Source organism: Macaca thibetana, chromosome 10 (genome assembly GCF_024542745.1).
Source record: "Macaca thibetana thibetana isolate TM-01 chromosome 10, ASM2454274v1, whole genome shotgun sequence".
NCBI classification, from domain to species: Eukaryota; Metazoa; Chordata; class Mammalia; order Primates; family Cercopithecidae; genus Macaca; species Macaca thibetana.
The window spans coordinates 9,724,006-9,748,135 of NC_065587.1; the positions used below are offsets into that span (position 1 = coordinate 9,724,006).

General features: G+C 42.4%; 2 protein-coding genes across 3 annotated transcripts in view; one reads left to right on the forward strand and one right to left on the reverse strand.

The window, feature by feature from the left end:
* Positions 1-24,130, reverse strand: part of EP300 (E1A binding protein p300) — a 92,449-nt gene that overhangs the window by 47,759 nt on the left and 20,560 nt on the right. The window contains exons 2-6 of one of the 2 annotated variants that reach the window (XM_050805796.1): positions 19,892-20,526; positions 9,362-9,538; positions 7,696-7,957; positions 5,092-5,205; positions 3,500-3,745 (exon numbers count right to left, since the gene is read on the reverse strand). In XM_050805796.1, coding sequence (XP_050661753.1) covers positions 3,500-3,745; positions 5,092-5,205; positions 7,696-7,957; positions 9,362-9,538; positions 19,892-20,526 — 1,434 coding nt within the window. The remainder of the gene's footprint in view (positions 1-3,499; positions 3,746-5,091; positions 5,206-7,695; positions 7,958-9,361; positions 9,539-19,891; positions 20,527-24,130) is intronic. The other variant, XM_050805797.1, reaches the window with a different exon arrangement.
* On the forward strand, positions 16,315-16,867 carry LOC126963677 (acyl-CoA-binding protein-like). The gene has a single exon (XM_050806159.1). It carries the CDS (start codon positions 16,377-16,379, stop codon positions 16,683-16,685), a length of 309 nt encoding a protein of 102 aa, XP_050662116.1. The 5' UTR covers positions 16,315-16,376; the 3' UTR covers positions 16,686-16,867.

Here is a 24,130-nt window from a genome sequence, read left to right on the forward strand (position 1 = left end):
TGGTGAAACTCTCTCTCTACTAAAAGAAAATACAAAAAGGTGGTCTCAGCCACTCTTGGAGGCTGAGGCAGGAGAATCGCTTGAACCCCGGAGGCAGAGGTTGCAGTGAGCTGAGATCGCGCCACTGCACTCCAGCCTGGGTGACAGAGTGAGATGCTATCTCAGAAAGAAAAAGAAAGAAAAAGAAACAAAGAAAAAAAAGAAAGAAACAATGCTAATTTCAAGATAGAAGATATAAAACAAGAGGGGAAAATATGCTAGTCTCCAAGTCCAACTTTCCATTACCCCATACGTGTATTTTCAATACAGAAGAGGTAAACGGAAGCCTGAAAAGGCAAGATTGCTCCTCATCCCTTTTCCTAGTCCTGCTTAAAAACTCCTCACTCAATAATTATTTAACAAGTTAGCACTGATTGTCATGGAAGTAATGAAAAACACAAACTACTCTGGGAAGTTGAGGCTGGTGGATCACTTGAGCTCAAGAGTTCAAGACCAGACTGGACCACATGGCAAAACCCTGTCTACACAAAACATACAAAAATTAGCCAGGCGTGGTGGTGCATGTGTGTGGTCCCAGCTACTTGGGAGGCTGAGGTAGGAGGATCGCTTAAGCCCAGGAGGCAGAGGTTGCAGGCCAAGATCGCGTTACTGCATTCCAGCCTGGATGACAAAGCAAAACACACACACACACACACACACACACACACACACACACACACACACAGAGACCAATCTCAAACACACACACACGTTTCTAGTTATCCGACCCAGTCTCAAACACACACACGCACAGGGAGACCAATCTCAAACACACACATGTACGTTTCTACTTATCCAAAATTTATCTAAGAGAACTTATCTAAGTCCCTGATTAGATAAAAAGAAAAACATCCTCTTTGAAAATACTGCTTTCAAGACTGAAATCAGAAAAAAAAAAAAAAAAAAGAATAAAATCAATGGACCAAGTAATAAACAATAACAATAGGGCAGGAATGAAGAATCTGAGGAGTATTAAAGTAGAATCAGTGTGGTACAATGAACATTATTAGCACAACTGTCTAAAGCAGTCATGCCAGTGACTGCAAAATCTGACTTACAAACTTGAATACAAGAAGCTCCACGTCACTATCTATCTATCATTTTGGATCTTGAATTATTAAAAGTCAAAATAAAAATTGATGGGTCTAAAAATGTTTGCATTTCGCTCTCATAACTTGCAGTTTCCGACAAAACAGTTGTTAAACAGTTTATGAACACAGGTAGCATTAAAACTTCACTGCACACTGGCTCAATATGTGCTTAAAAGCAGATCACTGGTTTGAAAATACTATTATTACAGTAAAGAAAATATATAGCAAAGAAAAAGCGGAAAAAGAAAACACCCTGAAGATTAATTCAAAAACTAAAAATGGGAGCAACAGAACACAGCAGTGGAAAATAGGAAGAAAGTAAAAAATAGCAGTATGGGTTTGGCATCCCAAATACAAAAATCTAAAACTTTCTGAATGCCAACATGATATTCAAGGAAAATGCTCAATGGAGCATTCTGATTTTTGGATTTGGGATTCTCAACTCAACCAGCAAATATAAACATTCCAAACTCCGAAAAAAATCTGAAGTACTCTGTTTTCAAGCATTTCAGAAAACGGATACTCAATCTGTACTAAAAAACAATCTTAGTAGGCCAGACATGGTGGTTCATGCCTGTAATCACAGCACTTTGGGAAGCCAAGGCGGGCAGATCACCTGAGGTCAGGAGTTCAAGACCAGCCTGGCCAACATGGAAAACCTTGTCTCTATCTAAAAACGAAAAAATAAAAAAATTAGCCGCGTGTGGTAGAGGGCACCTGTAATCCCAGCTATTTGGAAGGCTGAGGCAGGAAGAATTGCTTGAACCCAGAAGGTGGAAGCTGCAGTGAGCCAAGGTCCGTGCCACTGCACTCCAGCCTGGGTGGCACAGCGAGACTCTGTCTCCAGGGGAGGGGAAATAATCTTAGGCCAGGCGCGGTGGCTCACGCCTGTAATCCCAGCACTTTGGGAGGCCAAGGCAGGAGGATTGCTTGAGCCCAGAATTTTAAGACCAGCCTGGACAAGACGACCCCGTCTCTACAATGCTGGATGTCTAACTACTCAAACAAAATAGCTTAGATATTTGAATTGCTTGACAGTAGAGGAACAGACACAGAAAAAAGCTGTTTGATTTTATCATATGCAATTAGAGAAACATACATATTCCAAAATTAAGATACTAGAACAATTCTCCCAATTTTATCGTATGCAATCAGAGAAACATATATATCCCCAAATTAGGATACTGGAATACTACTCCGTCTTCCCTCTCAGTCATACAACAGGAAGTGAGGCAAACAAGTCACAAAAAAAGTATTTGAAAAGGCACACTATTCCTCCTGCCAGACATGAGGAAATCATTACCAACTACACTCACTTCTATATGTTTCAACCCAAAATGCCTCAGGTCAAAACACAACAATTTCTGTTGTATAGTTTAAAACAGCAGAATAATTGGAGATCTTAATGTCCATCTGTAAGAGATTGTTGAGCCGGGCGCAGTGGCTCACGCCTGTAATCCCAGCACTTTCGGAGGCCCAGGCGGGCAGATCACGAGGTCAAGAGATTGAGACCATCCTGGCCAACATGGTGAAAACGCTATCTCTACTAAAAATACAAAAATTAGCTGGGTGTGGTGGCGTGCGCCTGTAGTCCCAGCTACTCAGGAGGCTGAGGCAGAAGAACCACTTGAACCCAGAGGCAGAGGTTACAGTGAGCGGAGATCGTGCCACTGCATTCCAGTCCGCCTCAAAAAAAAAAAAAAAAAAAAAAAAAAAAAAAAGCATGACATACTATACAACCATTTAAAATGATACATGGAGTACTGACTATGAAAGATGTCTACACAGTTTTGCTTTTTTTTTTTGAGACGGAGTCTTGCTCTATCACCCAGGCTGGAGTGCAACGGCTCAATCTCAGCTCACTAAAACCTCTGCCTCCCAAGTTCAAGCCATTCTCCTGTCTCAGTCTCCCATATAGCTAGGATTACAGGCACGCACCACCACACCCTGTTAATTTTTGTATTTTTAGTAGAGACAGGGTTTCACAGTGTTGGTCAGGCTGGTCTCAAACTCCTGACCTTGTGATCCACCTACCTTAGCCTCCCAATGTGCTGGGATTACAGGCATGAGCCACTGTGCCCAGACCGTCTAAACGATATTAATCAAAGTTTGTTGTGGAATAACATATGGGATCTCATTTCTGCAAATCTAAACTCACATAATGCAAAAAAGGATCAAGGAAGATACAAACCAGTGGCAGTTACCTCTTGCAGATGAACTGTAAGGGCCCTTTTACACTGTAATCTTTAAAAAATTATTTCAAAAATTAATCTTGTAGCAGAAAAAACAAAAAGGAGCTAACGACCCTGCATTTATAGCTGTCATTTACTGACACAACCAATACTGTTACTAGGATGACACAAACTTACTCATGTTGCTCATGGGTCGCATGCCTTGGGGAGACTGCCCAGGCTGCTGATTCTGCTGGTTCTTTGCTTGCACCTGGGGTTGTGTCGGCATCTGATTTACTTGATAGGGTAGTCCGAGAGCTGCATAGGCTCTTTCTATAGAGCTGGGATCAATCTGACTAACAGTGCTTAGGTTGGGGGTAGACTGTTGACCCACCCCTAGAGAGCTAGGATTTCCAAGTCCAACAGGTGCTCCAGTCAAAATTGCTAGAGAAGACAAAAGATATAGTATTACAACATTAACGCTGGTGAGAAAAAAAGACTAACATGTCTAATAAAAAAAACACACACACACACACAAAATTATTGTTACGTGACTATGAAACATCTGAGTATGTGGATCGTCTTCCATTATTTCCTTGAAGAAATTTCTAGATGCAGAACTGATTCGTAAAGGGGGACCACTGGCATAAAAGACTTTTGATTCTGATGCCCAACAGCCTTCCCAAAGGGCTTTATTAAAGTTCCTATCAAATGCTTTAGAGCCATTCAACTGCCAACACCCAGCAGCATCATTTCTGCCAACACGACAGGAGAGAAATGGTACCTTATTTCTCTTCTTAATAGTGAATTATATTGGGAGTTCCCTTCTCTCCTCCCGCCTCTGGTGAATTGTCTATTTTCTATTCCCAATTCTTGTTATAAAATTTAATTCCATTTTCAAATGCTGTACAATACTTCCCAAATTTGTCCTTTAACCCTAAAAGATTAAATTTTTGTTGCTACACAGATGTGGTAGTTATGCTTTTAAAATGTTAGTCATCTTTTCTCTTAAAAAAAAAGTTCTCCTCTATCCCAATATTATAAAAATAATCTCAATTTTTTTCTTTTTAAAATAATTTCCAAGTACTGGAACGTTTAGATCACAAGTATAAAAGAGTAACTTGCCCAATGAGAAAGCAACAGTCTTTAAATTTTCATACGTTCAAAGCAGAACATAAATTTACCTATTGCTGCTTGTAAAAAGAATGAATATTGAGAGTTACTGGATCTTATTTTAGATGTTAAGCAGTGTTTAGTTCTTTCTTTTCTTTTTAGACAGGGTATCACTGTGTCACCCAGGCTGGACTGATGTGGTACAATCATAGCTCACTGCAGCCTCCAACTCCTGGATTCAAGCAATCCTCTCATCTCAGCCAGGCACACACCACACACAGTTACTTTTTAAAGTTTTTGGAAGATACAAGGTCTCGCTAAGTTGCCTGGCCTCAAGGAATCCTCTTGCCTTGGCCTCCAAAATTGTTGGGATGACAGGCGTGAGCCACTGCACTGTTTTTTTTTTGTTTTTTTTTTTAAATAGAAGCAGGTTCTCACTCCATCACTCAGGCTGAAGTGCAGCAGCATGACCATAGCTCACTGTAGCCTCAAATTCCCTAAGCAGTTCAATTCTATGCACTAATATGAGGGAAGCAGAAAAATTAAAAGGGAAAAAAACATTTACTCAACATAGTACAATACCACAGGTCCCTCACGTAATCAAGTAGTACTATAAATGGCACTAGTGAGACTTTAAAAACTTTTCATATAAACTTTCAAAAGATTTCATCACTTACGCTGTTGATTTCTCTTATCACCAGCATTTTTGAGGGGCAGACACACAGGACAGTCATGTCTTGTACAATTCTTCCAGTGTGAAATGATTTGTCGAGAAGATGCACAGTGTGCCACTAAAGAGAAGAAAAAATTTTTTTTGTTGTTTTTAAGAGCAGGTTATGTTTTTACATTAATAATAGCTAACTTGTTGACCACTTAATAAGTAATATAAATGCATTCACTTATTTCATCTTCTCAACAGTCCTGTAAGGTAGCTCTTATTAATACTCAGAATTTACAGTCAAGAAAGGCAAAAAGAATGGGTAAGCAATTTGCACAAAATCAGAGAGTACTCAAAGTGAGATTCAACCTCAAGCAGTCTCGCTCTAGAGTCCTCATTTTTCATCATACTATACAACCTACTTTATTCTAAGCAAATGTACTCTAAATCAATGGTACGACACACATGAACACTTTTTAATGACTCCACACAAACTGTATTAGATGGGGTAAAAATGATTCTAGCAAATTGTATTAAACTGAACACTTGCTTACATGACAGCAAACCCTCAATAACATTTAAAGTATGCTATGCTGGGGCAAAAAAAAATCAAAGTCTATGAGGATCACCACATGGGAAAACCTTTGAAATTTCTTCTCTTCCCATATCCTTAGATACATGCTCACAAAAATGATACCGTGTTTTGGCTGGGCGCAGTGGCTCACGCCTGTAATCCCAGCACTTTGGGAGGCCGAGAAAGGCGGATCGCGAGGTCAGGAGATCGATACCATCCTAGCTAACACAGAGAAACCCTGTCTCTACCAAAAATACAAAAAAAATTAGCCAGGTGTCATCGCGGGTGCCTGTAGTCCCAGCTACTCAGGAGGCTGAGGTAGGAGAATGGTGTGAACCCAGGAGGCGGAGCTTGCAGTGAGCCGAGATTGTGCCACTGTACTCCAGTCTAGGTGACAGGGCGAGACTCCATCTCTCAAAAAAAAAAAAAAAAAAAAAAAAAAAAAAAGATACTGTGTTTTTATCATTTCCTAAAATAATGTCACTACCAGTAAAGGAGTCTCAAAATTGATTTTGTTTATGGCAGCTTTATCCATAATTGCCACAGAATGGACGCAGCCAAGACGACTTCTACTGAGTGAGTTAACCGGGATGATGCATTTAGTCAATGGAATTTTTAAAATGCTTTGAGGTATAAATATTTTTTAAGTTGCACATACTGGCCAGGTGCAGTGGCTCATGCCTGTAATCCCAGCACTTTGGGAGGCCAAGGCAAGCAGACCACGAGGTCAGGAGATCGAGACCATCCTAGCCAACACGGTGAAACCGTGTCTCTACTAAAAATACAAAAAATTAGCCGGGCGTGGTGGCAGGTGACTGTAGTCCCAGCTACCCGGGAGGCTGAGGCAGGAGAATGATGTGAACCCGGGAGGTGGAGTCTGCAGTGAGCCGAGATGGCACCACCATACTCCAGCCTGGGCAACAGGGCAAGACTCTGTCTCAAAAAAAATAAATAAATAAAATTTAAAAATTGCACATATTTATGCACACTTTTTTTTTTTTTTTTTTTTTTTTTTTTTTTTTTTTTTTTTTTTGAGACGGAGTCTCGCTCCGTCGCCGGGGCTGGAGCGCAGTGGCCGGATCTCAGCTCACTGCAAGCTCCGCCTCCCGGGTTTACGCCATTCTCCTGCCTCAGCCTCCCGAGTAGCTGGGATTACAGGCGCCCGCCAACTCACCCGGCTAGTTTTTTGTATTTTTTTAGTAGAGACGGGGTTTCACCGTGTTCGCCAGGATGGTCTCGATCTCCTGACCTCGTGATCCACCCGTCTCGGCCTCCCAAAGTGCTGGGATTACAGGCTTGAGCCACCGCGCCCGGCCTACACACTTTGTTTTTTTGAAATAGGGTTTGGCTTTATCGTCCAGGCTGGAGTGCAGTGGTATGATGTCGAATCACAGCAACCCCTGCCTCTTGCGCTCAAGCCATCCTCCCACCTCAGTCTCCGAAGTAGCTGGGACTACAGACACACACCCAGACACCTGGCTGATGTTCTTTAGTATTTTTTGTAGAGACAAAGTTTCACCATATTGCCCAGGCTGGTCTTGAACTCCTGACCTCAAGTGATCTGCCCACCTCAGTCTCCCAAAGTGCTGGGATGACAGTCATGAGCCACCGTGCCCAGCCTTTTCTTTAAAGACATGGTCTCACATTGTCACCCAGGCTGGAGTACGGTGGTGCAATCATAGCACCCTGCAGCCTTGACTTCCTGGGCTCAAGCAATCCTCCTTTCTCAGTCTTCTTAGTCCCTTAGCTAGGACTACAGGGGCATCATGCCTGGAGAGGTCTTTCTATGTTGTCCAGGCTGATCTCAAACTTTTGGCCTCAAGCAATCCTCCCCACTTGGCCTACCAAAGTACTGGAATTAGAAGTGTGAGCCAACACACCTGTTCTAATGTATACATTTTGGTGACTTTGTACATACATAGACACCATCACTACCATTAAGGTACTAAACATATCCATCACCACAGAATAGACTTGATCACATTTTCCTTCTTCTCCCTGACTGTAAAAATTAATTGTTAAGTACAGTAACCCTGTGAATCCACTTACCTTGGCAAGACTTGCCTGACTGGCAGTGTGTCATGTGGTTTAGGACATTCTTCATTGTGCGACAGTGGGGAAGGTTGCACTGCCTCACTTCCCCATTGGCCTGCTCCCGGCGCTGGCACTTGTGAGCATGCAAAAGGAGAACAAGTTGCTGCTGGATGAGCTTGCGCTTCTCTGGATCAGCTGTATGTGCTCCAGAACCCATCCCTTGGGCAACTGGAGTCACCAGGCCTGGCTGCTGGACCTGCGGGGCTGGTTGTTGACCCTGAGAGATATAACAATATATTTAATGGTAGGAGTCATAGAGATGTGCATATTTTCAATTAAAACCTTTATGGTTAGTCTACTATAAGCCAGACTCCATTTTTCGACATAGGGAATTCATAAACCAAGGCTCCTACCTTTAAGAAGCTCGATTTAGTAAGAAAAAAATGACATTATGAAGTGATGTAAGTATGTATAATACACAGAGAGTAAAAGCAAAGAAAAGGCCATGGTAAACTCCAGTGGGAGAGGGAAGGGTGAGAAGGTGTCTGTAGTTAAAAGCACACCCAAATTAGGTTTTAAAGAGCAATGAACTCCTCAGGAGACTCGGCAAAGGGGTCTTTCAGATTGGTGAAAAACTAGTTTCGCTAAACTCTGGGAGAAATTTAGTTTTTTAAATTAAAAAGTGAATATTTCAGGCCGGGCATGGTGTCTCACGCCTGTAACCCTAGCACTTTGGGAGGCTGAGGGGGGTGGACCACCTGAGGTCGGGAGTTCAAGATCAGCCTGACCAACATGCAGAAACCCTGTCTCTACTAAAAATACAAAGTTAGCCGGGCATGACAACACATGCCTGTAACCCCAGCTACTCAGAAGGCTGAGGCAGGAGAATTGCTTGAACCCAAGAGGTGGAGGATGCAGTGAGCCGAGATCACACCACTGCACTCCAGCCTGGGCAACAAGAGTGAAACTCCGTCTCAAAGAAAAAAAAAAAAAAAGGGAACATTTCTCAGAATAGAGATGACATGTTTCATTCATCTGTATAGCTCTAGTACTTGGCAGAGTATCTGAAATATAGGCAGTCCATAAACATAATGACACAAAGGACAAAACTAAAACATCTGAAAGATCATTTTTTCAGACAATTTTTTCCAAAGTTGAATGCAGACACATTTACAATTAGTAATTTGAGTGTTGTTCAGAAACAACACTAGAAGTTTCTGAAAACTTTATGTAACAAAAATCACTGTTTAAAAAAATACATTACTTTTAAGAGGGAATTTACTTTTGTGTAGTAGAATCAAATAATATCGATAAATATGGTCACTGAGAGTTCGAATCCTTTGCCAGAGAGTCCTTCCCCCAAAAGAGAAAGGTTCCACTTTCGCATCCTATGGAAATACAAGACCAAGCTGCTGAATGGCAGGCCCCTAAAACTTCAACGTAGCAGTCCACTTACTCCTGTTTGGATCAACACGCTCACTGATCAATAACCACAAGGAACAAAAAACCACAAGAAATGGAAAGGAAGCACAAGCCTCCTCACAGGGATGATGATTACATATCAATTTAGGATCCTAGTGGGTACAAACCCCGGTTTATATAATAGAAGGGTGAAAGTTTAACACAATTGTTTTGTCAAAATGCCAGTTTGAAAACAAGTCTGTAATGGATTAGTACTCACCATGTTGGGCATTCCTCCACCAGGAACTGTCTTTTTGTCCATAGCAAATGGAGATAAGTTATTTGATAGTACAGTCTTTGTCTGAATCTGGAGACCAAGGCCACTGGCTCCAATCTGCTGTCCAGGATTCTGAGTGTATGGTGAACCGTAAGGATTGGGGTTGTTCATCATTCCCATCTAAGAGTAAGAAACAAAAGAAAACAAAATGAGGAATAAAATTTAAGACACTATTACTCCTTTTCTGGTTTTACTTCCTAGTTCACAAACAGTTTCAAAGGAAATTCTCAGCTTCTATTAGAAAACACACTACAGCCTGGGCAACGTGGCAAAACCCCAGAACTACTAAAAAATACAAAAATCAGCTGGGCCTGGTGGCGCATGCCAGTAGTCCCAGCTAATTGGAAGGCTAAAGTGGGAGATCAGTTAAGCCTGGGAGGTAGAGGTTGTAGGGAACTATGATCGCAATGGACCTAGTGGCGGGCCTGGCGACTCACACCTGTAATCCCACCATTTTGGGAGGCCAAGGCAGGAGGGTTTCTTGAGGCGAGGAGTTTGCTAACAGCCTGGGGAACATGGTGAAACCCCATCTGTACCAAAATACAAAAAAACAAAGACAAACAAACAAACAAAAAAACCAGTCCGGCACGGCGGCTCACGCCTGTAATCCCAACACTTTGGGAGGCTGAGGCAAGTGGATCATGAAGTCAGATCAAGACCATCCTGGCTAACATGGTGAAACCCCGTCTCTACTAAAAATACACAAAATTAGCCGGGCGTGGTGGCGGGTACCTGTAGTCCCAGCTACTTGGGAGGCTGAGGCAGGAGAATGGAGTGAACCCGGGAGGTGGAGCTTGCAGCGAGCCGAGATTGTGCCACTGCACTCCAGCCTGGGCGACAGAGTGCAACTCCATCTCAAAAAAAAAAAAAAAAGAAAGAAAAGAAAAAAAAAAAAAAAAAAAAAAAGAAAAGCTGGATGTGGTGGCATGTGCCTGTGGTCCCAGCTACTCAGGAGGCTGAGGCAGGAGGATCACCTAAGCCTGGGAGGTCAAGGCTGCAAAAGTGATCAGGCCACTGCACTCCAGCCTAGGCAACAGAGTGAGACGCTGTCTCCAAAACAGAAACAAACAAACAAAAAAACCCACCATACAAAATATGCTAATGACAATACATTTTCAAGATTAAGATCAAAATTCAGATTTAGGGGCCTTGGGTATGGTAAATTTACAGCGCTATTTTCGTAAATATTTGAAATAAAGATGTTTTAGAAATACTTTTAATCATCTTCATTTAATTCTAATCTGCTAAACAAGGTTTGCCATTCATTTCCATTAAGTCATACATGATGCTATTTGGCAAATTCAACTTAATAAGCCATCTAACCCCTTTGTCATGCTCAAGCATTTGAATGTTTTCTTATTTTCTTTTCTTTTTTTTTTTTTTGACTATTAAAAAATAGAGACAGGGTCTTGCCATGTTGCCCAGGCTGGTCTCAATCTCCTGGGGTCTAGCAATCCTTCTACCTCAGCTTTCCAAAGTGCTGGGATTATAGGTGTGAGCCACCACGCTCGGCCTCATTTGAATAATTCCTGTATTTTGTTTATATAGAAAGTAGAAAACAGAGGGTTTGGGAATATGTCTTTTTTGTATAGGGACACTGATAACAGTGGTTTTTTTAAACTTCTGATTCTGACTCCTTTACATAGAGCATGTGAAAGTCCAGACTCCACACCATTCCTTACTGTTTTAAACCTAGCTGTTCTATTAAGTCACCTGCTTGGCCCTTCAGGTCATTTGATTTTGCAACCCTGATGTACTTTTCTGTTTTTGAGATGAAGTCTTGCTCTGTCGCCCAGGCTGGAGTGCAGTGGGGCAAATCTTGGCTCACTTCAACCTCTGCCTCCTGGGTTCAAGCGGTTCTCCTGCCTCAGCCTGAGTAGCTGGGACTACAGGTGTGCGCCACCATGCTCAGCTAATTTTTTTACTTTCAGTCAGTACGGGGTTTCACCATGTTGGCCAGGCTGGCCTCGAACTCCTGACCTCAAGTGATCTGCCCACCTCGGCCTTCCAAAGTGCTAGGATTACAGGCATCAGCCACTGTGTCAGCTCCCTATGTACTTTAAAAAGTAGTTTCTTGTCTATATTTAAGTTCACCTGGAGCCAATATACTATAATAATAATTGAAAAACAGCATTGATTATTCAAAGGTCAAACATTTTACTGATAATTAAAATTATAAAAATGCATTTTCATTAATCTTTCAAATTAATTATTTTAAATAATTCAAAACGGGGTCAACTTTCTATCCCAAACATAAGGTTTGAAGCCACCCGCCTCTTCTGTCAAATTACATAGAGGATCCCAACTATAAGTCAACATCACTACTAGAAACATTGAGTAGCTGGGCACAGGGGCTCACGCCTGTAATCCCAGTACTTTGGGAGGCCGAGGCGGGCGGATCACGAGGTCAGGAGATCGAGACCATGGTGAAACCCCGTCTCTACTAAAAATACAAAAAAACTTAGCCAGCCGCGGTGGTGGGCGTCTGTAGTCCCAGCTACTTGGGAAGCTGAGGCAGGAGAATGGCGTGAACCCGGGAGGTGGAGCTTGCAGTGAGCGGAGATCATGCCATGGCACTCCAGCCTGAGCGGCAGAGCAAGACTCCATCTCAAAAAAACAGAACAAAACAAAACAAAAAAAACATTCAGCAAGCACTCAGAATAACTCAAGATGCTATAGCTACTGCTCAAGTAAAGGATTCATACCAGACTTCTCTGTCTGCCAAGACCAGTCAAAGGGTCCTTCAATTCTACCTGTAAAAGCACACATGCACACTAAAATCCTTCCCATGTATTCCTACCTACTGTGACTGTCTCAACTCAAACCTATCCCAGTGCTTGTACAGACTGTGGACAACAGGTTTGCCTGTCCTCTGTTTTCACCTGCCTCTATAAAAGAAAAAAATCAATCCCACAGTACGTATACCAAAGTCTTTATGAAGTCTGACTACCTACCTATGGTATCTTATATATTTCCCATACTGATTTTTTAAAATCTGAAAGTATCATGCTCCTTGAGCCTCCAGCATTTGCCTCAAGCTTTTCCTTTTCCCTACAACTGAACAGTAGCACGCTTCCTTTCCTATTTGACTCCTTAATGCTAACCTGGAAATAAACACCAAGTTCACAGAGAGGCATTTTCTGTTGGTTAGATAGTACAACCTAACTAAGAAACACCTGCAGATTCTACTCATCCTTATAATTTCAAATGTTACTACCTCTGTGAAGCATCTGTTTTAGACAGGTACAGAGCTCTTGATAAAATCTTTTTCTTTTAAATTTTCTATAAAAAGACAGGGTCTCACTCTATTTGTATGGTACCACCATACAAATAGCTACCTCAACTAAAAAGACAGAGGGTGAAGAAGCCATACACAGTTCTAGGTAGCTACAAGAAATGGGTCCTGCAGACAACTGTTCTTTTTTGGAAAAAAGAAAAGTAGAGATGGGGTCTCATTATGTTGCCCGGGCACATCTAACTTCTGGCTTCAAGAGATCCTCCCACCTCAGCCTCTGTTGCCTAGGCTGGAGTGCAGTCGCATTATCACAGCTCACTGTAATTCTTAACCTCTGGGCTCAAGCAATTCTCCCATCTCAGCCTCCCATGTAGGTGGGACTACAAGGCTGCACCACCATGCCCAGCTAATTTTCACTTTTATTTTTGTAGAGATGTTGTCCAGGAGTTGACTGAACGCCTAGCCTCAAGCAATCCTTCTGCCTAAGTGCTGGGATTCCAGTTATCTCCCACCATGCCTGGCCTAAAATTTATTCTTTAAATCATATGCAGTATCTATACTCTGCAAATCTATATAAATATGACATCTTTATTGGTTTGGCAGTTTGCCTCTATTTTAAAAAAGACAAAAAAATTTTTTTTTTTTTTTTTTGAGACGGAGTCTCGCTCTGTCGCCCAGGCTGGAGTGCAGTGGCGCGATTTTGGCTCACTGCAAGCTCCACCTCCCGGGTTCACGCCATTCTCCTGCCTCAGCCTCCCAAGTAGTTGGGACTACGGGCGCCCGCCACCACGCCCGGCTAATTTTTTTATTTTTAGTAGAGACGGGGTTTCACCATGTTAGCCAGGATGGTCTCGATCTCCTGACCTCGTGATCCGCCCGTCTCGGCCTCCCAAAGTGCTGGGATTACAGGCGTGAGCCACCACGCCCGGCCGACAAAAAATTTTTAATCTTCTTTATGCTATTACCAAAAAAATGAAAAAAAAAAAAAGTTGAACATTTTCATTTTCCAGATGAAATTCAGAGACTAAGGTAAGTAATTTACAAGAATGATTTACAAGTACTTTACAAGTGGCAGTTTGATGGAAGCATAAAAGAATGAGGTGGCCTGAAATGAGAAGCATTCAGAGAAAATAATTTCTTGGCCAAGCGCAGGGGCTCACGCCTGTAATACCAGCACTTTGAGAGGCAGAGGTGGATGGATCACCTGAGGTCAGGAGTTTGAGACCAGCCTGGCCAACATGGTGAAACCCTGTCTCTACTAATACAAAAATTATCTGGGCGTGGTGGCACACACCTGTAATCCCAGCTACTCGGGAGACTGAGGCAGAAGAATCACTTAAACCTGGGAGGCAGAGGATGCAGTGAGCCAAGATTGCGCCATTGCACTCCAGCCTGGGTGACAAGAGTGAAACTCTGTCGAAGAGCAGAGGTGGAGGGGAGGGGAGGGGAGGGGAGGGGACCTTCTTGCCAAAAAGACTGCAGAGGCAACAGAATGCAGAAACAGGTTTAAATCAAGTCCAGGCTACTTTTGGTAGTTACAAATCTGGCTGCAAGTGCTGCTGCTGCCTATGTTTTTCTTTTTTAAAGTACTAGTATTTATCTAATGTGGCTCCAATAATATGCATACCTATACATGGGGGAGTTGTTTCACCTGTTTCTTATTAGCATGAAAATTCATGATAGACATAACATCAAAGTCATTCTATCACAGAACCCGCAAGACAGACAATAAATTATGCCCTCAAGAGTCCTATTATCTGAATCAACAAAATGCTGGAATTTCTAAGCTGCCTTGTTGTCTCTTGTTAATAAATGTAATGTCTTTATCCAAATATTTCCCCAATTTGGTCCTTCATGATTGCATGCCTTGCCTGCCTAGACCAACTGAATTTCAACCAGTTCCTGACACTGCTTGTTCCCTTAATCATGATGCATTACCTGGAAACTCCAAGCTCCTCTATGGGCAGACTATGGGTTCAAATACACAGACTACACTGATTGCTGAGATCAGCTGGCAGTAATTTCTTCCTGACACTTTTGGTCACTGTGACCAAAAAAGATTCTCTAGTTTTTGTTTTTCCATCTCCCACAGAGATCTGTTGAAGAGTTAGAAAATAAAATAACAACCAACCTCCAGATCATTGCCCCTTCTATCTCCTGAGCCCCACTTCTTTACTCCCCACACTAAATGTAATAAGGAATATTTTGTACTTAATTTCTGCTACACTATAGTTTTTTGATCTTGTTTCTTTCTCCATAGCTAATATGCTCCAGATGGCCAATGACCTACCACCATACAAATAGCTACCTCAACTAAAAAGACAGAGGGTGAAGAAGCCACACACTGTTCTAGGCAGCTACAAGAAATGGGTCCTGCAGACAACTGTTCTTTTTTGGAAAAAAGAAAAGTAGAGATGGGGTCTCATTATGTTGCCCGGGCACATCTAACTTCTGGCTTCAAGAGATCCTCCCACTTCAGCCTCCCAAAGTGGTAGGAATACAGACGTGAGCCACTGAGCCATGCCTATTTTTTCTTCTTGAAAAAAAATGTGGCCAGGCTCAGTGGCTCCTGTCTGTAATCTGAGCACTTTGGAAGACCAAGGTAGGTGGATTGCTTGATGCCAGGAGGCTGAGAACAGCCAGGACAACATAGTGAGACCCTGTCTCAACAAAAATAAAAATAACTGGCACGAGACGGGCGGATCACGAGGTCAGGAGATCGAGACCATCCTGGCTAAAACGGTGAAACCCCGTCTCTACTAAAAAATACAAAAAACTAGCCGGGTGAGGCGGCGGGCGCCTGTAGTCCCAGCTACTCGGGAGGCTGAGGCAGGAGAATGGCGTAAACCTGGGAGGCGGAGCTTGCAGTGAGCTGAGATCCGGCCACTGCGCTCCAGCCTGGGGGACAGAGCAAGACTCCGTCTCAAAAAAAAAAAAAAAAAAAAAAAAAAAAAAAATAACTGGCAGGGCATGGCAGTCCCTGTAATACCAGCTACTTAGGTGGCTGAGGTAGGAGGATCGCTTAAGCCTGGGAGATCAAGGCTGCAAGTGAGCTGTGATGGTGCCACTGCACTCCAGCCTGGGTGACAGAAAGAGATCCTGTCTCGAAAACAAAAGTAACTTAAAAACATTTTGGCTTTGATTAGTTTATGCTGAATCTAAAGATTGGGGTAAAAGGCAGTATGATCCAAGTTTCTTCCCATAAATCACCATGGGTCAGACTTTTGGAAGACAGCTGTAGTAGTAACATCACCACCTGCCTGCACATCCTGAACCACAGATTCCTCCATGAAAAGAACTGTGTGCAAAAGCTGATGTCATTTGCCAACAGGCTTACAGTCATCCAGTCTCACTGAAAACTTCCTCATACCTTAAGTCCTAATTCTTAAATATCATGAGTCTTAGGAGTTTTAGAAGAAACGTAATGAGTATAATTCACTCTACAAGATAATTTTAGGACTTGGTACAGTGGAAGGGCAACTGCTGGTGTGGGTGTGCCATGACACCAGGATAATTTTTTTTTTGGGAGAGATGGAGGTCTCACCAGCTGGGGCTGGTCTGGAATGATTCTAGGTGTGAACTGCTGTACCCAGCCTTAAGTGGTTATCTTATCCTAAACCTACATAACTTAAATTTTTTTTTTAAATTAATTAAACAGGAGCGATCGTTTCCTGGTCCTCGCCTCCTCCACGGTCTCCCTGGAGTTCTTGCAAGGCGGCCAGGATGTCTCAGGCTGAGTTTGAGAAAGCTGCAGAGGAGGTTAAGCACCTTAAGACCAAGCCAGCTGATGATGAGATGCTGTTCATCTATGGCCGCTACAAACAAGCAACCGTGGGTGACGTAAATACAGAACGGCCCAGGATGTTGGACTTCACGGGCAAGGCCAAGTGGGATGCCTGGAATGAGCTGAAAGGGACTACCAAGGAAGATGCCATGAAAGCTTACATCAACAAAGTAGAAGAGCTAAAGAAAAAAATACGGGATATGAGTGACTGGATTTGGTTACTAGGCCATGTGTTTCTCCTAAACTGAGACAATGCCTTGTTTTTTCTAATACCGCGGATGGTGGGAATTCCGGAAAATAACCAGTTAGCCCAGCTACTCAAGGCTGCCCACCATACAGCTCTAACAGATTAGAGGCTAAAACGATCACTGACCTTCCCTGAGTAGTTTTTATCTGAGATCAATTAAAAGTGTATTTGTTACTTAAAAAAAAAAAAGGCCGGGCGCGGTGGCTCAAGCCTGTAATCCCAGCACTTTGGGAGGCAGAGATGGGCGGATCACCAGGTCAGGAGATCGAGACCACCCTGGCTGACACGGTGAAACCCCGTTTCTACTAAAAAATACAAAAAACTAGCCGGGCGAGGTGGCGGGCGCCTGTAGTCCCAGCTACTCGGGAGGCTGAGGCAGGAGAATGGCATGAACCCAGGAGGCGGAGCTTGCAGTGAGCTGAGATCCGGCCACTGCACTCCAGCCTGGGCGGCAGAGCGAGACTCCGTCTCAAAAAAAAAAAAAAAAAAAAAAAAAAATTTATTAAACATTTAAATCTCCCTCATTTGTCCAACACTGATATAAGTACTTTACAAAATATCAATATAGGCAGGCTCACTTTAAAATAAGGAAATAGGTCCGGGCACGGTGGCTCATGCCTATAGTCCCAGCAGCACTTTGGGAGGCCAAGATGGGCAGATCACTTGAGGTCAGGAGTTCACAATGAGCCTGGGCAACGTGGTGAAACCCTTTCTCTACTAAAAATACAAAAATTAGCCAGGCATGGTGGCACATGCCTGTGGTCCCAGCTACTTGGAAGCTGAGGCAGGAGAACTGCCTGAACCCAGGAGGCAGAGGTTGCAGTGATACAAGATCACACCACTGCACTCCAGCACTGGCAACAGCAAGACTCTAATAAACATAAAATAAGGAAATAAAATATCATTTAACAGAAGTTTAAAATTTGAATTCCTCCTTCATATCAAAACACAAGCTCCACAAGGACAGGAATTTTTGTTTTGTTCACTTTTATATAAACCCATTTTCTGAAATAAATTTAGATTACAACCGTAATAGTGCCACACCCCCAAGTAGTTGTCAATGAGCCTTTCCTTACTTTATTTTTCTCCATAGCACTTACCTGGCATACTCTAAAATTCGTATCTTATGTGCACAGTAGAAAGTAGGTTACATGAAGTAAATTCATTCACTACTTTAACCCTTAAGTATTTTGTCCACCAGGGAGGGTTTATTTTAAGTCTGGCATCCCTCCTCTCCATAGCAGAATTGGTGGCAAGGACTTTATCTCTTCATAGCTATGTTCCTAGATTCCAGAAAAGGTACTTAATAATTTACCTTATTGTTTCTTTTCTCACTCCAAATATTTTAAGTAAGCTACACTGACACGGCAATCTAAAAGTGTCAGAGGCTGGGTGCAGTGGCTCACACCTGTAATCCTGGTACTTTGGGAGGCTGAGACAAGAGGATCACTTGAGCCCAGAAGGAGTTTGAGATTAGCCTGAGCAACGTAGTGAGACCCCACCCCATCTCTTTTTTTTTTTTTTTTTTTTTTTTAGACGGAGTCTGGCTCTGTCACCCAGGCTGGAGTGCAGTGGCCGGATCTCAGCTCACTGCAAGCCCCGCCTCCCGGGTTCACGCCATTCTCCTGCCTCAGCCTCCCGAGTAGCTGGGAGTACAGGCGCCCGCCACCTCGCCCGGCTAATTTTTTTTGTATATTAGTAGAGACGGGGTTTCACCGTGTTAGCCAGGATGGTCTCGATCTCCTGAACTCGTGATCCGCCCGTCTCGGCCTCCCAAAGTGCTGGGATTACAGGCTTGAGCCACCGCGCCCGGCCCCATCTCTTATTTAAAAAAAAAAAAAAAAAAAAAAAAAAAAAAAAAAATCAGCCAGGCGTGGTGGTGCATGCCTTTAGTTCCAGCTACTCGGGAGGCTGAGGAGAGAAGATTGTTTGAGCCTGGCAGGTTGAGGCTGCAGTAAGCCATGATTAAGCCAGTGCACTCCAGCCTGGGCAGCACAACAAGACTCTGTCTCAAAAACAAACAAACAAACAAAAAAATAAGTGGCAGGGGGTGAGGGGCAGAAAGCGAGAATCTACAAAGCAGGAATGCTAAAACAGAATCCTAACTTGTCAATATTCTTGTAGCAAAAAAAACATTTAAGGCTTCTGAATTCCTACATGTCATCTCAGTTTCCCCCAACACAAGTTTTCCCATCTGTCTTCAATTCACATTTGCAGTCTCTGTCACCATCAAGGTTCTTTTTTTTTTTTCCCCCTTAAATAGAAGATGGGGGTCAATGCTACCTGGTTGGTCTGTAACTCCTAGGTGCAAGAGATCCTCCTGCCTTGGCCTCCCAAAGTGCTGGGATTATAGGCATGAGCCACTGCACCCAATATTCTCAGGAACTCAGAAGTCCTGATATCTGTTCAAATTATTCCTGTTACAGAGAAAACTTGCTCCTGACTCCTTGTGGAAATCGTACCTATCTCCAACTTAATCTTCCAAGTGAAGCCATCATGCCAGGCACTGGCAACCATAGTGTGATCCCATTTTAAGAAAAACGGATAAAATATGTAAAGAAAAATATGGAGAAATAAGCACTGAAGTATGTGTGATTACGTCTTATTTATGTATACAGGGTACACATTTAAAGAGTTTAAAGTATTTTAAATAATATACTTAGCATTCTCTAAGCTAACAGAAGTCTTTGGCCAAGTTCTGGTTCACTGAAACATCTACACTGTTGAGGTGTCATATAAACAAATGCACCTTAACTTCCATCAACCAATAAAGAAAAATACCAGTTAATACGTTTCTTAGAATAAATGTCTCTCTTGAAAACCAAGGAGAGTCAAAGCAATAGGAACAAATGGAGTCTCCATCTGAAGATAGTGTAATGCCATCCATCTCCAAACTGTAATTTTATAAGGAGGCTACAAGGCTAAACTGGACTTGGAAATGAGATAAAAACATTCCAATACTTGTGCCAGTGAGAACCAGCATTAGCCAGCAATCATTTGGAAGTATGAAGTTATAGAATACCAGTTGTAAAATAAATGTTTTACTTAAATTTAATACAGGCACTTCTTAAAACTTATGACAGCCCACAGTAAATTCCTGTCGTGTAGTATGTGGAAACTGCTATACAATGTAAGGCAAACCCTCCATCCATCATGGCAATACTCACATGTGTGCCAATTGTGCACACAAACCATAACTGTACTTACCTTAAGAGGCTGGGGGCCTCTCAATCCTGTTTGTCCTCCCATCTGGGGAGAGCCCTGCTGAAGAGGCTCAGTCAGTAAGTTGCCAGCACTTCCCATGCCTGGGTTTGGGTACTGCATATTCTGTCGCCCTCGGCCTGCTCCAATTGAACCGTTCATGACTTGATTAGGCATTATCCCTTGTCCATTGCCTGCAGCCAACATTCCAGGATTCATGCCAGCATTCATCCCTGTGTTCATTCCCATGGCAGGCTGATTTACTGGACTGTTCATCATACCTGTTGACTGCGTGGGACCCTGATTTGGTCCACTAGTGCCCATCCCCATGTTGGGAGAAGTCAAGCCTGCCTGTGTCATTGGGCTTTTCACCATGCTATTTATCAAACCTAATCCAGGACTGTTTTGCTGGGCCTGGCTGGCCATGACTTGACCTGGGCCACCAACTCCCATATTGAGGTTAGGGGAACTACCAGATCGCAGCAATTCTGATAGCTGTTTATGTTTAGAAGCTGCATCTTGTACTATGCCAAGACTTGTCTGAAGCTGATTAATATCACCACCATTGGTTAGTCCCAATTCTGTAGAGTTGATTAATTCATCTGGTAAGTCGTGCTCCAAGTCAAACAGAGAGCCAAAATCTAAAAGCAAAGGGAAAACATAAAGGTCAAAGTATGACAAACCAAAATTTAAAAACTGCCCTATATTTTGTTCTTAATAAGCATTAAGTATCATTTCCAAACCTCACTCCACGTTTTTCTATTTGTTTGAGACAGGGTCTTGCTCTGTTGCCCAGGCTGGAGTGCAGTGGTGCAATTTTGGCTCACTGTAACCTCCATCCACAGGTTCAAGTGATTCTACCATCTCAGCCTCCCAAGTAGCTGCAACCACAGGTGCACACCACCACACCTGGCTAAATTTTGTATTTTTAATAGAGGTGGGGCTTGACATGTTGACCTGGCTGGTCTTGAACTCCTGAGCTGAAGCTATCTGTCCGCGTCGGCCTTCCAAAGTGCTGGGATACAGGCGTGAGCCACCACACGCAGCCCTATATATTATTTGTATCGTAGTTTTTTAGGTCATACCAAAACAATTGTATAGATTTTTTAAATTGAGGGGATATTTGGTTACCTCAACAGACTTAAAACACTTAAGAACTGTACCTAAACTAAGACCAAGGAATAAAGGGATTGAAAGTACAACACCCCCCATCAATGATAGACTGGATAAAGAAAATGTGGCACATATACACCATGGAATACTACGCAGCCATAAAAAAGGATGAGTTAATGTCCTTTGCAGGGACAAGGATGAAGCTGGAAATCATCATTCTCAGCAAAATAACATAGGAAAAGAAAACCAAACACCGCATGTTCTCACTCGTAAGTAGGAGAGCGAACACATGGACACAGAGAGGTGAACATCACACACCAGGGCCTGTCGGGGAGTGGGGGGCTAGGGAGGATAGCATTAGGACAAATACCTAATGTAGATGACAGATTGATGGGTGTAGCAAATCACCATGGCACGTATATACCTATGTAACGAACCTGCATGTTCTGACATATATCCCAAAGCTTAAAGTATAAATTAAAAAAAAAACCCTAGCATTCTAAATAATGTTATAGAATTAGCATAATAATTGAAATAAAGTTTTATTTTTAGTTAAAAAAAAAAAAACACAACACCCATTATTACATGGGTTGCCAGCTAAAGGTTTGTATCCACCGTCATGGAAAAAAGAAATGCAATTAAGCTGTATTAATATTCCCAAGTTCCTTAGAAGAACAGTTAAAATAACTTATCTCTACACAAACTAAACTCAGGATGGGAAAAAAAAATTTTAAATATTGTAATACATAAAGACAGACAACTGATACAAAAGACCCGTCATTTGTGGAACATTCAGTGTGTGCTCCAGTTAAGCAGAGGGCTATCCACCATTTTTACCAAGTTCCTATATAGTACCTGTCTCAAAGTAGGCACTCAACAGGCTGGGTTTTTGACCTGTAGCCTACAGAATAGCTTTCCTTAACCAAAATCTAGCCAGAATAGGGTACAAAACCATGCCTCTGGCTCCTTCACCATCCAAACCACCCCTATCAAGAACAGTGCTAGACTAGCCCTGGTGGTTCACATCTGTAATCTCAGTACTCTGGGAGGCCAAGGCAGGAGGAATTCTTCAGCCCAGACCAACACAGCAAGACCCTGTCTCTAGAAATAATAAAGTTAGCTGGGTGGGGTGGCACTAGGCTATAGTCCTAGCTATTCAGGAGGCTAAGGTGGGAGCATTACTGGAGTCCAGGAATTTGAGGTTGTAGTGAGCTCTAACTGCACAACTGCACTCCAGCCTGGGTGACAGAGCAAGACCCTGTCTCAATAAAGAACAAACAAACAAAACAGGGTGCTAAGTATAGATTAATGCAGAGTTTCTTAACCTTGGCACTATTAACATTTTGAGCTGTGTGATAATTCTTCGTTGTGGGTGGAGGGGGATTGTCGTGCGCCCTCGAGTATCATCAGGAGACTCCTGGTCTTTCTACTTATGCCAGTAGCACCCATATCCCAATTGTGACAATCAAAACTGTCTCCAGACATCACCAAACGTCCCCTGGGGGAACAAAATTACTCAATATTGACCTACTGACAGTATTAACCTATTATAGAAATTATTTGAGTTTTCTTCCCTTTTAATTCTCTACAGTAGTTTTCACATTAAAGAGGCATTACTGGGAGCTGGGCACAGTGGTACACACCTATAGTTCCAGCTACTCAGGAGGCTGAGGCAAGAGGATAGCTTGAGCCCAGGAATTCACATCAAGTCTGGGCAACACTGTGAGACCCTGTCTACTAACAACAACAAAAACTCTACAGCTATTAGCCTCTTAAAAAACAGTCCATCCCTTGAAGACAAAATATTTTCTTAATGGTCTACTGGATCCAATCAATCTTGGTTCCTAAGTATGACTCTTTCTGTATGTGCCCTTCCTATTCTTGTTTTTTTTTTTCTTTCCTTCCCAGTCCTGCTCCTTCTATATCTTACAGCATTTTATCATGTCAATGAAATTATCTCCGGGTTTGCCTCCTCTCCTCCCCCTGCCATCCCTTGTGACCACCCCTCACTCCACTCATGCGCTCTTTGGGAAGGACATGTTTTACCACTTATACACCAACTCCTTGCCTACAGCGTAACATAGTAAGCACATGATCATATACGAACTAAACCAAATTGTATCCCAAGATCTCAGGGCATGATTTAGAGTCCCGAGTTTTACAGAATTACTTTCCTTTTAAAATATCATATGGGCTCCTCCATCAAAAATGTGTCACAAGGCTGAGTACTTTGGCTCACACCTGTAATCCCAGCACTTTGTGAAGCTGAGGAGGGCAGATGGCTCGAGCTCAGGAGACCAGCCTGGGCAACATGGCGAAAACCAAACTGTACAAAAAAATACAAAACTTAGCCAGGCCTGGTGGCATGTGCCTGTCCCAGCTACTACAGAGGCTGAAGGAGGAGGATCACGGCAGCTTAGGTGACTCTAGCCTGGGTGACAGAGGGAGATCCTATCTCAAACCACCACCACCACCACCACCACCACCACCACCACCACCACCACCACAACCAATCACCACCACCACCCAAATGTGTAACAAAACTGACTTAAACTCACTATTCAAAAATGACTGCTTAATATACTGATATAGTTCTTTATTTCCTTATATTTATGTGATTTACAAAACTGAGATCATACTTTACTTGCGATTTTTACTTTTCCCTTGGAGTATCCAAGAAAATATTTTATCATTAGCATAGTGAACATAGAGGGCAAAAAAAATCTTCACTTTAGAAATTTTAAAAGCAGGCAGTGGTAAGTTACAGCAGAAATCACAAAGGAAATTGAGTAATAAAAAATATATTTCAAAACCTAAAGGCCTATGTTAGAAAATAAAGTTAAAAATTAATGAATTCTCCAGTGAGTCTCCTGAGGTTGCTTAAAAATAGTGAATTAAGTATACAAATTATATGAGAAAAATAGTATTTATAGGAAGAAGACAAAGATAAAAGCATAAATGAAAGAGAAAATACGAATATAACAGCATTACCAAAACTAGAAGTTAGTTTTTTGCAGTAACAAAAGATGAACTTCAAGAAGGTTAAGAAAAAAGGAAAATTAAAAGACAAAGCAATACTATTATCAACTTTATACAAAAAAATGAAAATATACAAAACAAATACATTCCAGA

Bases quoted from the DNA above. Each gene is read 5' to 3' on its own strand.
- LOC126963677 (XM_050806159.1), top strand. From the start codon at position 16,377: ATGTCTCAGGCTGAGTTTGAGAAAGCTGCAGAGGAGGTTAAGCACCTT.